The 12,331-nt window shown below is 43.3% G+C and overlaps 1 protein-coding gene across 9 annotated transcripts in view; it reads left to right on the forward strand.

The window, feature by feature from the left end:
• The first annotated feature begins 2,580 nt into the window (after window positions 1-2,580).
• RIC3 (RIC3 acetylcholine receptor chaperone) overlaps window positions 2,581-12,331 on the forward strand; it is a 92,630-nt gene continuing 82,879 nt past the window's right edge. For 4 of the 9 annotated variants that reach the window (XM_072619535.1, XM_072619534.1, XM_072619536.1 and 1 more), the window contains exon 1: window positions 2,584-2,809. In XM_072619535.1, coding sequence (XP_072475636.1) covers window positions 2,686-2,809 — 124 coding nt within the window. In that variant the 5' untranslated portion in view covers window positions 2,584-2,685. Of the gene's footprint in view, window positions 2,810-12,331 lie in introns of all 9 variants that reach the window. The other 5 variants (XM_072619532.1, XM_072619530.1, XM_072619533.1 and 2 more) reach the window with 3 other exon arrangements.

Here is a 12,331-nt window from a genome sequence, read left to right on the forward strand (position 1 = left end):
GCCCAAAGTCCAGGGTATATTTCATTATTACACCACCCTTGGGAAGATGTCCTGAGTGTGATGGGACTGTGGAGTTCAGTGGAGACTGAGTCTTCATAGAGACACAGAGAATGGCAGACTGAGGCAGAGACCTGGAATTCATCACCTGGTCAGATGATCATAGATTTAGAGCACATTTGGGGGTCTTTAGAGATAATGTGATCCAACTTCTATATTTTACAGATCAGAAAACTGAGGCCCAATGAGATTAAAGGATTTGCCCAGGATCAGAAAATAAATAGCAAAGTCAGGGATTGAACCCAGGTTCTCTGACTGCAAAGCCAGAGCTTTCTCCAGCTCTCTTCTTGACTCTGACTGTGTGACCTTGGAAAAACCACTTTCCTTTTTCCAACCCTCAATTTCTTTATCTATAACATTGGGCTGATAATATTACCTGAACTTCATCCCTCACAAGGCAGATGTGAGTATACTGTGTTAGGAAAGTGCTTTAGAAACTGGAAAGCATCACCCAGGGGGCAGCTAGGTGGTGCAGTGGACAGAGCACCAGTGTAGGAGTCAGGAGGACCTGAGTTCAAATCTCAGCTCAGACACTTGACGCTCACTAGCTGTGTGACCTTGGGTAAGTCACTTAACCTCATCCTAGGTCATCTCCAGTCATCCTGATGAATATCTGGTCACTGGATTCAGATGGCTTTGGAGGAGAAGTGAGGCTGGTGATCTCCACAGCCCTCCCTCACTCAAAACAAAGTCAAGTGCAAGTCATGTCATCATTTCTCTTGGTCTTCTTCGGCAACGAAGGACGAACACACACAGATGCAAAGGGATTTCATTTGTATTTGTAAACCAGAATCTGATCTCTAGAAATGTAAACTGATGTTATTAGCATGAACCATTCTTTGTCAGAGAGGGGCAGTGGAGTCAGGAAGAAACCTGACTCCAAGTCGCTCCTTTGACACATAATAAGAAAGACCTGGGTTCAAGTCTTGTTTCTGACACATACTGCTGGTGTAACCCTGGCCAATTGGCTTAACCTCTCCATACTCTGGGCAACTCTCCAAGTCTATACGTTGGTACAATTGGACTATTGGACTGTGCATTGGTAAAGGGAGTTTCTTCTATCCTAAGTCCCTTACTCCAATGAAATCAGAGACCCAACCCCCCCCCCCAAATTGTAATGTGAATTTGCATTTATCCAATGTTTCAAGGTTTGCAAAGCACCTTTCATCCTCAAAGCAACCCTAGGAGGTAGGTGCCATTATTGCCCCCCATTTTACAGATGAGGAAATTGAGGCAGACAGAAGTTAAATGACTGGTCCAGGGTTACACAGTTAATAAGTGTCTGAGGCAGGAAACGAACTCAGATCTTCCTGACTCCGGGGCTAGCACTCCTTTCCCAGGGCTGCATGTATCTGAGATGGGATTTCGGACAGTGGATAGAGCAATAAACTGAGTTCAACTAGTTGTTGGTGGAGTTTCAAACTGACCCAACCATTTTGAAGAGCAATTGGAACTAGGCCCAAAGGGCTATAAAAATGTACTTAACCTTAGACCTTGCAATACCACAATTTCAAAGAGATCATAGAAATGGGAAAAGAATCCACATGCACAAAATATTTATAGCAGCTCTTTTTGGGGTGGTCAGGAACTGGAAGTCGAGATGATGCCCATCGATTGGGGAATGGCTGAACAAGTTGTGGTATGTGATTGTAATGGAATATTATTGTGCTGTAAGAAATGAACAGCAGGCGGACTTCAGAAAATCCTAGGAAGACTTATATGAACTGATGCTGAGTGAAATGAACAAAACCAGGAGAACATTGTAACAGTAACAGCAACATTGTTTCACGATTGACTTAGATAGACTGGGCTCTTCTCAGCAAGGCAAGGTCCTAAGACAATTCCAAAAGACTCGGATGGAAAACGCCGTGGTTGGAAGCAGATTGCTTGTTCTTTTTATTTTTTTCCTTCTTTCTCGTGGTTCCTCCCATCAATTCTAATTCTTCTTTTACATGACTGTTGTGAAAATATTTTTAAAGAGAACGTATAGCTAGAGCCCAAGTCAGATCCCACGCCGCCTTGGGGAGGGGGGAGAGACTTTGGAATTCAAGAGTTTGTGAAACTGAATGTTGTAAACTAAAGTAAAAAAATGATTTTTTAAAAAAAGAACTGAGTTCAAATCCAGCCTCAGGCACTTATTAACTGTGTAACCTTAGACAAGCCGCTTAACCTCTGCCTCAGTTTCCTCCTCTGTAAAATGGAGGTAATATGACACAAGGTTGTTGTGAGCATCGAATGAGATAACGTTTCTGAAGCTCTTCGAAAACCTTAAAGCGCCCCAGAAATGCGCGCTATGATGGTAACGGTGATGACATTATCAGCACGCGCTGACTCCCTGGTTCCAGGCGCCCCCTGGCGGCGGTCCTGAGTTCACGCCCCCCGCCTCCCGCCCTTCCCTCCTGTCCTCCTAGGTCAGCATGCCCTCCCATCCCCCCACCCGCATGGGCCTGCGGGCGCGTCCCGAAGAGTTCTGGCCCTCGCGCCGCTCCGTCGCGGCGCCCTCTTGCGGGCCGAGAGCGAGGCATGCCGTGAGCCCTGAGCGGGCTTCCGGTTCCGGTAGCGGCGCCGGGGCGGGTCGGGGCCGGGGCCGGGGCTGAGCCGGCGCCACTTGGCCGGCCGGGCGCCACCATGGCGTTCTCCGCCTTCCAGAAGGTGGCCATGGTGTCGGGCCTCGTGCTGTGCGTCTCCCTGCTGCTGCCCAAGGCCTTCCTGTCCCGCGGGAGGAGGCCGGAGCCGCCGCCCGCGCCCTTGGGTAAGAGGCCGCTCCGCTCCGCCGCGGGGGCTGGGGGCCCAGGCCGGCTAGAGGGAGGGGGGAGGACCGGGACAGAGCCTCCTGCGCCCTCCTTGGAGAAACTGAGGCTCGGCCGAAGTTAGCATTTATTAAACCCCTTTGGAGTCCGTTAACAAGCCCTTATTAAGCACCTACTGAGTGCGGGGCGCTGGGCCAAGGGGTGGGGGCACATACGAAGCCTGCCTTCAGGGAGCTTCCTGTCTAAGGGGGGAGGCCCCGGGAGAAGCCCAGGACAAAGAGGTCATCCAGGCACCGCCGAGCTCGAGGCCTCTGGTGCCTGAACCCAAGGGGCCTCCGAGGTCACCTCGCCCCGCTCCCTTGGACAGGCGAGGAAGCTGCGGCTCGGGGAGCCTAAGGTCAGCCTGGCCGGGAGCGGCAGGCCTGGGAGGCTCCAGCCAGGGGCTGCCCCAGCTAGGATGCCAATCCAGGTCTTTTTCCTTTTTCCAGGACACCACAGCCGCATGTGCTTACAGAGCCACTGAGGGGACCCCAGCATGGCCTCTGCCTTAATCCTCCCCCTCCCACACCCCTTCCTCAGCCCCTGCAGATGCTGGCTGCTTGCTGCCCTTCCTTCCAGCTCTTGTGTGGAGTGTGTGCACGTGCATATGTGAATATGTAAATATTTTATACATATACATATGTGTGTATGTATGTGTGTATATAAAGTCTATTTTCAGAATCTCTTTCTCCCACTTTGTGTTAAATCATCCAGTTGCATCTACGCTCCCACCCCCAGTCTGAGTGGCTCTTATACCTGAGCATTTCTAGGGCTTTGATGCTTTGTCTCATGTGCTCCACAGTCTCTTTATGTGAAATAAAGTTGACTTGAATCCTTGTTGTTTGCCCTTTTTTTTGTCATATCAGCCTCAACACCACCCTCTCACTGCCTCAGTCATTTTTAAGCTATATATTTTTTTTTGCCTGTGCCACAATTTGAAGATTCCAGTGATCATTTTGAAATGCAGCTGTGCAAAGTAGGCTTTAATTTGCCCTATCTGACAAATGCCTTTCTGTTAATCCTTTATCCTTGGTACATTGTGGGTTACATTTAATAATTCACATTGATGGAGCATACAGGGATTATGTCAAATGAATCATTCTGAAAGCGTGTGTGATGGGGGGAGGGACCTGATTAAAACCTTTTCTTTATCAAGAAGATGGCAGATTTATTCTGCATGGCCCAGAGGGCTGGACTAGGTGTGGATAGTACAATGAAGCAGATTTTGCCCCAAATATAAGGAAAAACTCAACATTTGGAACTGTCTGACAATGGAACAGGTGTTGAGGTGTCACCCTCCCTCAAGTGTTGAATTCTCCATTACTGGAGGTTCTTAGGAAAAAATCAGATGATTACTTGCCAGGGATGTTGAATCTTTGGCTGTTAAAATGATCAGGTCTTTGAACGTGGCCAGACCTGGGAGAATCTTTTAGTTCTTAAAAGTTCTGTAACTTGTTATGATTACAGTGGCTAGTCTTGTACATTTGAGCAAAAAAAATTAGACATGAATAGCTATTTCAGGCTAGAGTAGATATGAAACATCCATGTGTTTCTGTGGTAATATAATAATGTAAATTGTTCAGAAATTTATACTATTAAAAATGTAGTGAAAAGATATTTTTAAAAAATCTTTGGGGTTTTTTTTCTTCTTAGTACAAACCCCAACAGTTTTTTGAAGGCTTAGATGCTTGTTGTTTGCTTTGAAAACCAGTCAATTCAAAGATGGTGAGCCAAAGCTGTGAAGTTTCATCCTGGACCATTTTTTCACCCTCTTTTTTTTTTTTTTCCAAGTCAGTTGTTTGAATTTCCATTGGGTTGAGTTCACTTCACTTGAACAAACACTGTTGAACACCCAGAGAATGTGGGAGCACTGCACTGAGTGCCAGAGGGAATATAAAGTGTAGATTAGACATGGTTCTTGCCTTCACAGAGCTCAGGAGCTATTTTTTAGAATTCTGAAACCATTGGTAGCAGGATGAATTTTCCTTTTGTAATATATTGGCTACCAAAGTGTTGTAATCTAGGCAAAAACCCATCTTGAATGATAGATGGCCAGCAGCTGAAATTGGTTAAATTAAATCCTGCCCCTGATAAACTCACACTGTAAAGAGACATTTCAGGGAAATACAATCAATAGGGAGTGTAATTGCAGAGCTTTGCAGACTTCTCCACAAATACGTCTTGTCAAATGATTTAACAGAGTCTCTGAGCTGGAAGAGACTTTAGAAATCTTGTAGTTCAGCCTCCTACCAAGAGAAGGAATTCTTCACACAACATTTATAATAAAAGGAGAATGATGGAATATAGTGGAGATTATACAAGTTCCTAAGCTGGACACACCTCTTGATTGAAGGCCCAGTCCTTGATAGCACTAGAAAAAGTCTCAAGAAAGTTGATTGATACTATATGGTTTTTACAAAGTCCATCATATTTAGGGTTTTTGAAATTATTCTAAAAGAATGACTTGAATGACTCATTTCCCCATTAGGATTTAGTAGAATAAAGTCAGTTTCTATGAGTTTGATAACCTATTAGTGGGAATAAATTAAGCAGTTCAGGAATCTCAAATTTAAATAGTTGAGATGTTAGAGGATATTTTCCACAGTCCTAAACTTGGGCAGTTTTTTAGGAGTTCATGAATGCCTCTGCTAGGTCTCAAAAGTGGGTTTAGTGATTAGGGTCTATATCTAAGCATCAAGGACTTACAAAACCTCATACAGCACAGTTTCAGAATGTCTTCTGTCCCGTATCTCATTGATTACTGCAGGCTGCCTATCCGTTTTGAGATAGTGCAATTCTATACCCCCTCGAGAGAGGGTGACTTGCCCAAGAGCCTGTAAAATGGTAAATGGCACCAGGAGTTATGACTGAAACCTAGTACTCTTTTCATTCTACTATCCTGCCTTAATAAAGAGTTACCAGCCTGTGACTAGTGAAGGCTACATTTCCACTTAACTGTGACATTTTCCCAGCCTCAAACCTTGGTTCTGTTGTCATGATCTGTATTCTCTCCCACTTCCACTATCCCTTTTTATCACGTTTTCATTGAGAGCTAACTGATCTTCCTGCGTCATGTTTCTCCTCTTACCTTCATGTATTCTCATCCTCTGCAGCAGCCAAAATCACCTTCCTGATATAGGGCACTGGTCATGTTACTTTCCTACCCTAAAACCTTCAGGGGCTTAACCTGCTTCCTAAGGTCTATGGTTTCACCTACCTTTCAAGTCAATAAGTTATTTATTAAGTACTTCCTAAGTGCCAGGCACAGTGTGCACTGGGAAAGTCCCTGCTTTCTAGGAACTCACAGTGAGAAAACGTGCAAACAGCATTGTGTGAACAAGATAGAGCCAATTGGAGATAACCTCAGGGAGAAGTCTCCAGCATTAAGGAAGGTGGGGAAGGCTTCTTGCTGAAGGGATTTTAACTGAGGCTTGAAGGAAACCTGGGAAGCTGGTCCCCTTTGTGCGTTTCACAGCCAGTCCAGAACACCTCTTCATCTCTTTTGTCTGTTGCCTGTCTCTTCTCCAATCCCACCCTTCCCAGTGAATGCACTTCCTCCTTATTTCTACCATTCAGATACCTTTCAAACTCCAGTTAGTTACCACCTCCCGGAAGCGGTCCCTGATTCCTCAGCTGAAATGGTTCTTTCCTGTCTCAGATTTTCTTAAGAGTCCTTTGGGTTACTCCTTTGCCTCTCATGTTCTATTTTATATTATGTTTATCTAGCTTAATACAGTGTCTGGCAAAGAGTAGGGACTTAGTAAATGTTTGTTGACTGACTGGCTTATCTGTCTACATTATACTTTCCTCCCCAACCCTAAGATACTATTATTCTTAGAAATAGAAACCATGCCATTTTTTAAAATCACACAATTTTCAAAACACCTAATACATTGCTGTGCATATTCACTTCAACGAATAGCATAGAATACTATGTGCAGGCAGTTAAGGATTTATTAAACACTAAGGCAGTGCATTTTAAGCCCTCTACTAGACTGCGTCGACAAAGGCAGAACAGTCCTTGCCTTCAGGGATCTCAGTCTAACAGGAAGACAACAGGCACATGTGTAAGCTCAGCATTTATGAAACATACAGAGGAGAACTTGTGTGGGGAAGGTCCTAGCAGCCGGAAGGACCAGGAAAGCTCTCATGCAGAAGTTAGCACTTGAACCAAGTCTGGAAGGACCAGGAGGCAGAGGGGAGAAGATGCATTCCAGGCTCAGGGAACAAGTATGACAAAGGCACAGAGGCAGGACCTGGTGTGTCCAATGAGACCCAGCAGGAAGACCAAGAGGGAAGTATGCCATCTCATTTGATTGAAGATAGGAGAAAATGAGGAATGTAGACAGCCTTTTCAAGGCCCTGTGGTGCTCCGACTGGGAACATACAGAAAAAACAAAACCGCCCCCATCACTCAAGGAGCTCACATCCTGTCCAGCAGTTTCTTCAGTTTGTTGAATTGAATTACAAGAAAGTTGGTCGTTGAAGTCAATGTAGTCACTAAGGTGAAAATGGGAGAGGATCAGAGAAATGACAGGAGGCACGGGTGGGGAGAGCTGTGCAGGAAGAAAGAAGTGGTCAAGTCCAGCACTCCTTCATGACTGTGGCCCAGTTTTGCTTCCAAAATTACCTACCTTTTCCAGAGAGAAGCTTGCTTCAGGAACACACCCATCAAACTTGCTTGAACTATGGCAATTAGAGTTATAAATACATGCAGTTCTTTATGGATTGATTTGTCCTGAGAATGAAGTGTTACAGACTGCTTAATGTTGCTTTCAGAAAGCTCTCTGGTTAACATTGCTGGCCTTTTGTTAGCGGCAGAAACTGTGCTGTTTTTTACCAATGAGAAAGTAGTGCTTTGCTTTCTAAAATCCATTAGGTGAATAGTGAGTCTCCAGTGATACACTAAGTGAAATTTTAATAATTAAATAAACCAAAATGTAGAAAAAGCTTTCAATAAACAATTAGGATTTAGTCAAATTCCACTTTATAGAATGCTTACGTATACACACACGCACAGGCACACACATACACACGTTCTTCACAATTGGTAGAGGACGAGTAGTCTGAAGCATTGATTCTCATTGTTTTATTTTCTTCCCTTTTGGTTATTTTTATTTTAAGCCTATTTGAAAAAAAAAACAAAACAGGTATACATTTCCTGCAGCTTAAAACCAAAGACAAGAAAAGATCGGCATCCTGAATGACCTGGGACGATATATTAAGTACCTAGCACAAAACCTTGCCCATCAAAGATACTCACTAAACATTTGTTGAACATATGTGAAAAAGCTTCTAAGATGTCCTTACAACCATGTGAACTAAGCAGCCTTGCAATGTTACTCTTTGGTTTTCTGATGGTGCTCTGTTTAATTTCCTTATTTCTGTCTCTGGCTCCACCACTCACTGGCTCCCATGTTCATAATACCGGAGAGAGAAGTTAGTATAGAGTTTGAAGAGACCTAGGTTCGAATCCCTCCCAAGACCCTTGCCAGCTGTGTGACCATGGGCAAGTCACCTGGCAGAGCCTCAGTTTTCTCACCTGTAAAATGAAGATAACGTTATTTGTAATATGTATGTCAAGGTGGTTGTGAAGAAAGTGTTTACCAATTTAGAGGTGCTGTATAAATGTTAGCTATTGCCATTATTTTGGACGCTCTCTGACTCTTTCCTCTTCCTTATCATTTGTCCTGTCCAAGCCGTGCCTATGTTAGATGAAACCTGGAAATTCAAGGGTATCTTAGAGAGGGATATTGGGAGAGAAAATTAAGACAAGTGACAATCACCTACCAAAAAAACAAAAACAAAAACCTGGAGGAGAGAGCTGGTGAATGTCCTGGGAAAGGAATGAGTTACCAAGGCTCAAACTCTTCAACATCCTCATCCCTGCTGCCAACCCAATAGATATGAATATGGATCTTCATTATCTCCTGCCTGTACTATTGCAACAGCCTCCAAACAGTGCTTCCCACCACAATTTCTGTCTTCCAGTTCAGTGTTCAGTGCTGGAGTCATAACCAGCAATTTTGGTGAAACATTCCCTCATAACTTTCCTGGAGGGGGTGGGGTGAGGGGAGGTGGTGCTGGGTGAGAAGAAAGTGCCTGAGGCAGTAATGCAGAGACTGGGACACACCAGGCTACTGCCAAGAGGACTCCTGCCAAGGGAGTAGCCCATTTCGTGTGTGTATGTCTTCCATTGTTTGGTTTGCTGAGGCATAAATCCCTGGTCAATTTGCTGAGTTACATTTCTTCATATTATTGCAGAATGGTTTGTCTTACCTATGTCACATCAGTCCTCTACTCAAAGACTCCTCAGTGGCTCTCCTTCCTGGCTCCTCAGTCAAAATCAGACTCCTTTGCCTGTCATCCAGGATCCTCTACAATCTGCTATCAAGCCACTTTTCCACCTTTAACACATATCACTCCCCTCCACACAGTCAGACTGAACTATATTCTGGTACCCGAAGATATATACCCACCTCTTTGCCTTTATCCACATTGTTCCCTAAGTCTCCCTCCCCCTTTCTGCGTCTTATTCATCCTCTAAAGACATTCTCTCAGGACCTCACATAGCAGTTTGTTTTACATTATGTATATAATACTGCATATTATAATTATTTGCATTTATGTTTTATTGCCCTACTAGATTGTAGGGTTGTAAATGCAGTGACAGGGTCAGCCTCTAATTCCCCCATTGCCTGCACCCTTTCACGCAGTTGGTGTTTAATAGATACTTTTTTCCAACAAGTGAATGAGGAATCGATGATTTCAGTATGGTATCTCATATTGTTGCTTCTCGAAGCCTTTCTGTACCTCATTCTGTGTGATTCTTGTAGTGTCATCTAATTAATAATTCTTCATAGTTGGCCTGAATTTACTCTCTAAAAGCTTGGGAATTTTAAGGAGTTAGCTGCCAGTGTCAGACCTTGAAAAGAGATTTAGGATAGATGCAAGTGTTGCAATAAATATAAAGTGCACTCTCGAAGTTCACCAGTGACCTCTTACTTGCCAAAATTAATAGCCCTTTCTGTCAGTGAAGATCTAAATTGGAAAACTCGGCTTATCCCTCTGGTACCTTCTAACACTTTAGTCTCCTACTCTTTAGAGTATCCTAATGAGTGATCCATACCCACTTTCTGTGCTTCCTCTCCACCTACCCCCTCCTCTGAGAATTACATTTTGGCTCATGTACTTACCTTAACCTCCTTTTCATCAAATCTAATAAGGTATTTCCCAAATTATGCTATTTATCCTTTCCACTTCATCCAGTGGTATTCCCCCCATAAGAACAGATGAGATCTTAGCCATGAATATGTGTCCAATATTTCACCGTATTGCTGCTGAACTTTTTTTCTTTAAAAGGTTATGTGTTACCAGTTTTTTCTCCATGACTTTAAACAGCACTACTCTCCTCCTGGTCTCCGAGACATAATTTTGGAGGCATTTTTGTCTCCACTTGCAATCCAACAGCCATGTTGCTGGTTCACTGTATTGGTCCTCAGATCTGTGCCTTAAGGTTTCCAAGCCCCTCATCCCTTCACATCTGAATTCCTATAGTAGCCACCTAACTGATCTCCTTGTCTTCAGTCTTCCTCCCTGAAGTAGATCATATATATTGCTGAGAGTAATATCTCATATTGTATATTGCTAAGAGCAGGCTTCCTCAAATATCACTTTCCTTATGTCACTCCCTTCTCAGAAGCCTTCAGAGATTCATGGAATGATAGGATTTTAGAGCTGAGAGGGATATTGAGATCACCCAGCCCAGATGAGGGAACCGAAATGTACAGAGGGAAATGACTTGTCCAGGATCACACCACTATTTATGGCAAAGCTGGGTGTAGACTGTAGTGTGAGGAAAAAAAGTAGTCCCACTTCCCCCTCTCACTTAGACTAACAGTTGGCCTGATCTGGCTCTTCTCTTCTTCCACAAATGGCCCCTGATCCCCAGTCTAGAACTCTTTCTACTACACCGGGGTCAGTATAAAAGCGCATCAACATAGTCATATGAAATAGCACTTTTACAGCAGGATCAGAAGAAAAAATATAAGCCATGAGCAAAGACTGGTGTCATCAGAGAAATTAAGCGTGATCCAGTACCTTGCACAGTGTCTTCCTAAGTCTTTGTTGAATTGAGTACATACAGAACTTACACATTGCTTTGTACTTTTACATAAAAGTTTTATATATGTATACCTGGTCTACTAGCAGCATTGTGAGCTTCTGGAGAACAAGAATTTTATTCTGTGGGCCCTGATTGTCCAGCATAGTTTGGTGAACATGGAAAATTTATAATAAATATTGAACGAATTGTTCAATGAAGGCTAGAAAAAGAATGAACTCTGTTCATTCACTAGTTGTTAATAAAAGCCTCCTGAGTGTTCTCAGTGAGTAAATAGGTGTCATGCATGTATTCTTCTACACCTGGAAGTGGAAGTGGGTCAGTCATGTAATGAGCAAGGAGTAAATGATGGAGAAGAGCCTGAGTGTGGAACTGGTATTCATGAAATGTAGAAAAAATCCTAGAGAAAGGCCTCCATCTACCCTGGGAGCAGGGAGCCAGACAGAATATAAACATGCACACTCATCCTCTGGTTCCTGAGGCAAGCTTTTTTATTTTACTTGTGTTGCTCATTCCCTCTTCAACCAGTCCTCATTTGTGGTTTCAAGAGCCCTTCACTATCACATCTTAAACTGTGGCACCCAGAGCCTAACACAGTAATCTATAGATGTACTGATGAGGGCAGGCAGTAGAACTACCTTCTCTCTTGGTCTGAAGACTGTACTGGAATTAATGAAGCATTCATTATACCAGTATCTCATAGGAAGCTTTCCGTTAAGATTTCCAAGTTTAAACTGAAACTTCCAGGTCTTTTTCACATCCACGCCTCCCCCATTCTGTATTTGTCTGGTAGAACTGTTTTTAACGTTAAGTGCAGACTCTACCCTTCTATCTCTTATGTTTTCTATTCAGTTCACTTCACCAGCATTTATTAAACCCCTCCTGTTTGTGAGACACTTCTGCAGTACCTCAGTAAGGACAAAATGAAAAACCATCCGTACCCTCAAGTAACTTACACATTCATATAAGATTTGACACATCATTCAACATATCAAGATCTTTTTAATTCAGTCTCATTCATTGTATCAAGCATCTCTCCCAACTTTGTATCATCCCAAGTTTTAATACATATGTCATCTACATCTTGTCTAAATTACTGACAAAAGTGTTGAATAAAATTGGGTCAAGGACAGAACTTTTGAGATTTGTTGCCATTGCAGACCTCCCTCCTTGTTTACATTGTTCCATTAATCAGTACTTTTTGGGACTGGTCATTCAACCAGTGTCATTGGTGTCATATCATTTTGTCCACAGTTGTATCATAAAGGTTTCATAAAATCTGAGCTACCAGTCTAGTAACCATATCATAAAAACAAATAAAGTTTCAAAGTAGTATGTCCTCCAAGAATTCTTTGATTAACCA

This window comes from Notamacropus eugenii, chromosome 6, assembly GCF_028372415.1.
Source record: "Notamacropus eugenii isolate mMacEug1 chromosome 6, mMacEug1.pri_v2, whole genome shotgun sequence".
Lineage (NCBI taxonomy): Eukaryota > Metazoa > Chordata > Mammalia > Diprotodontia > Macropodidae > Notamacropus > Notamacropus eugenii.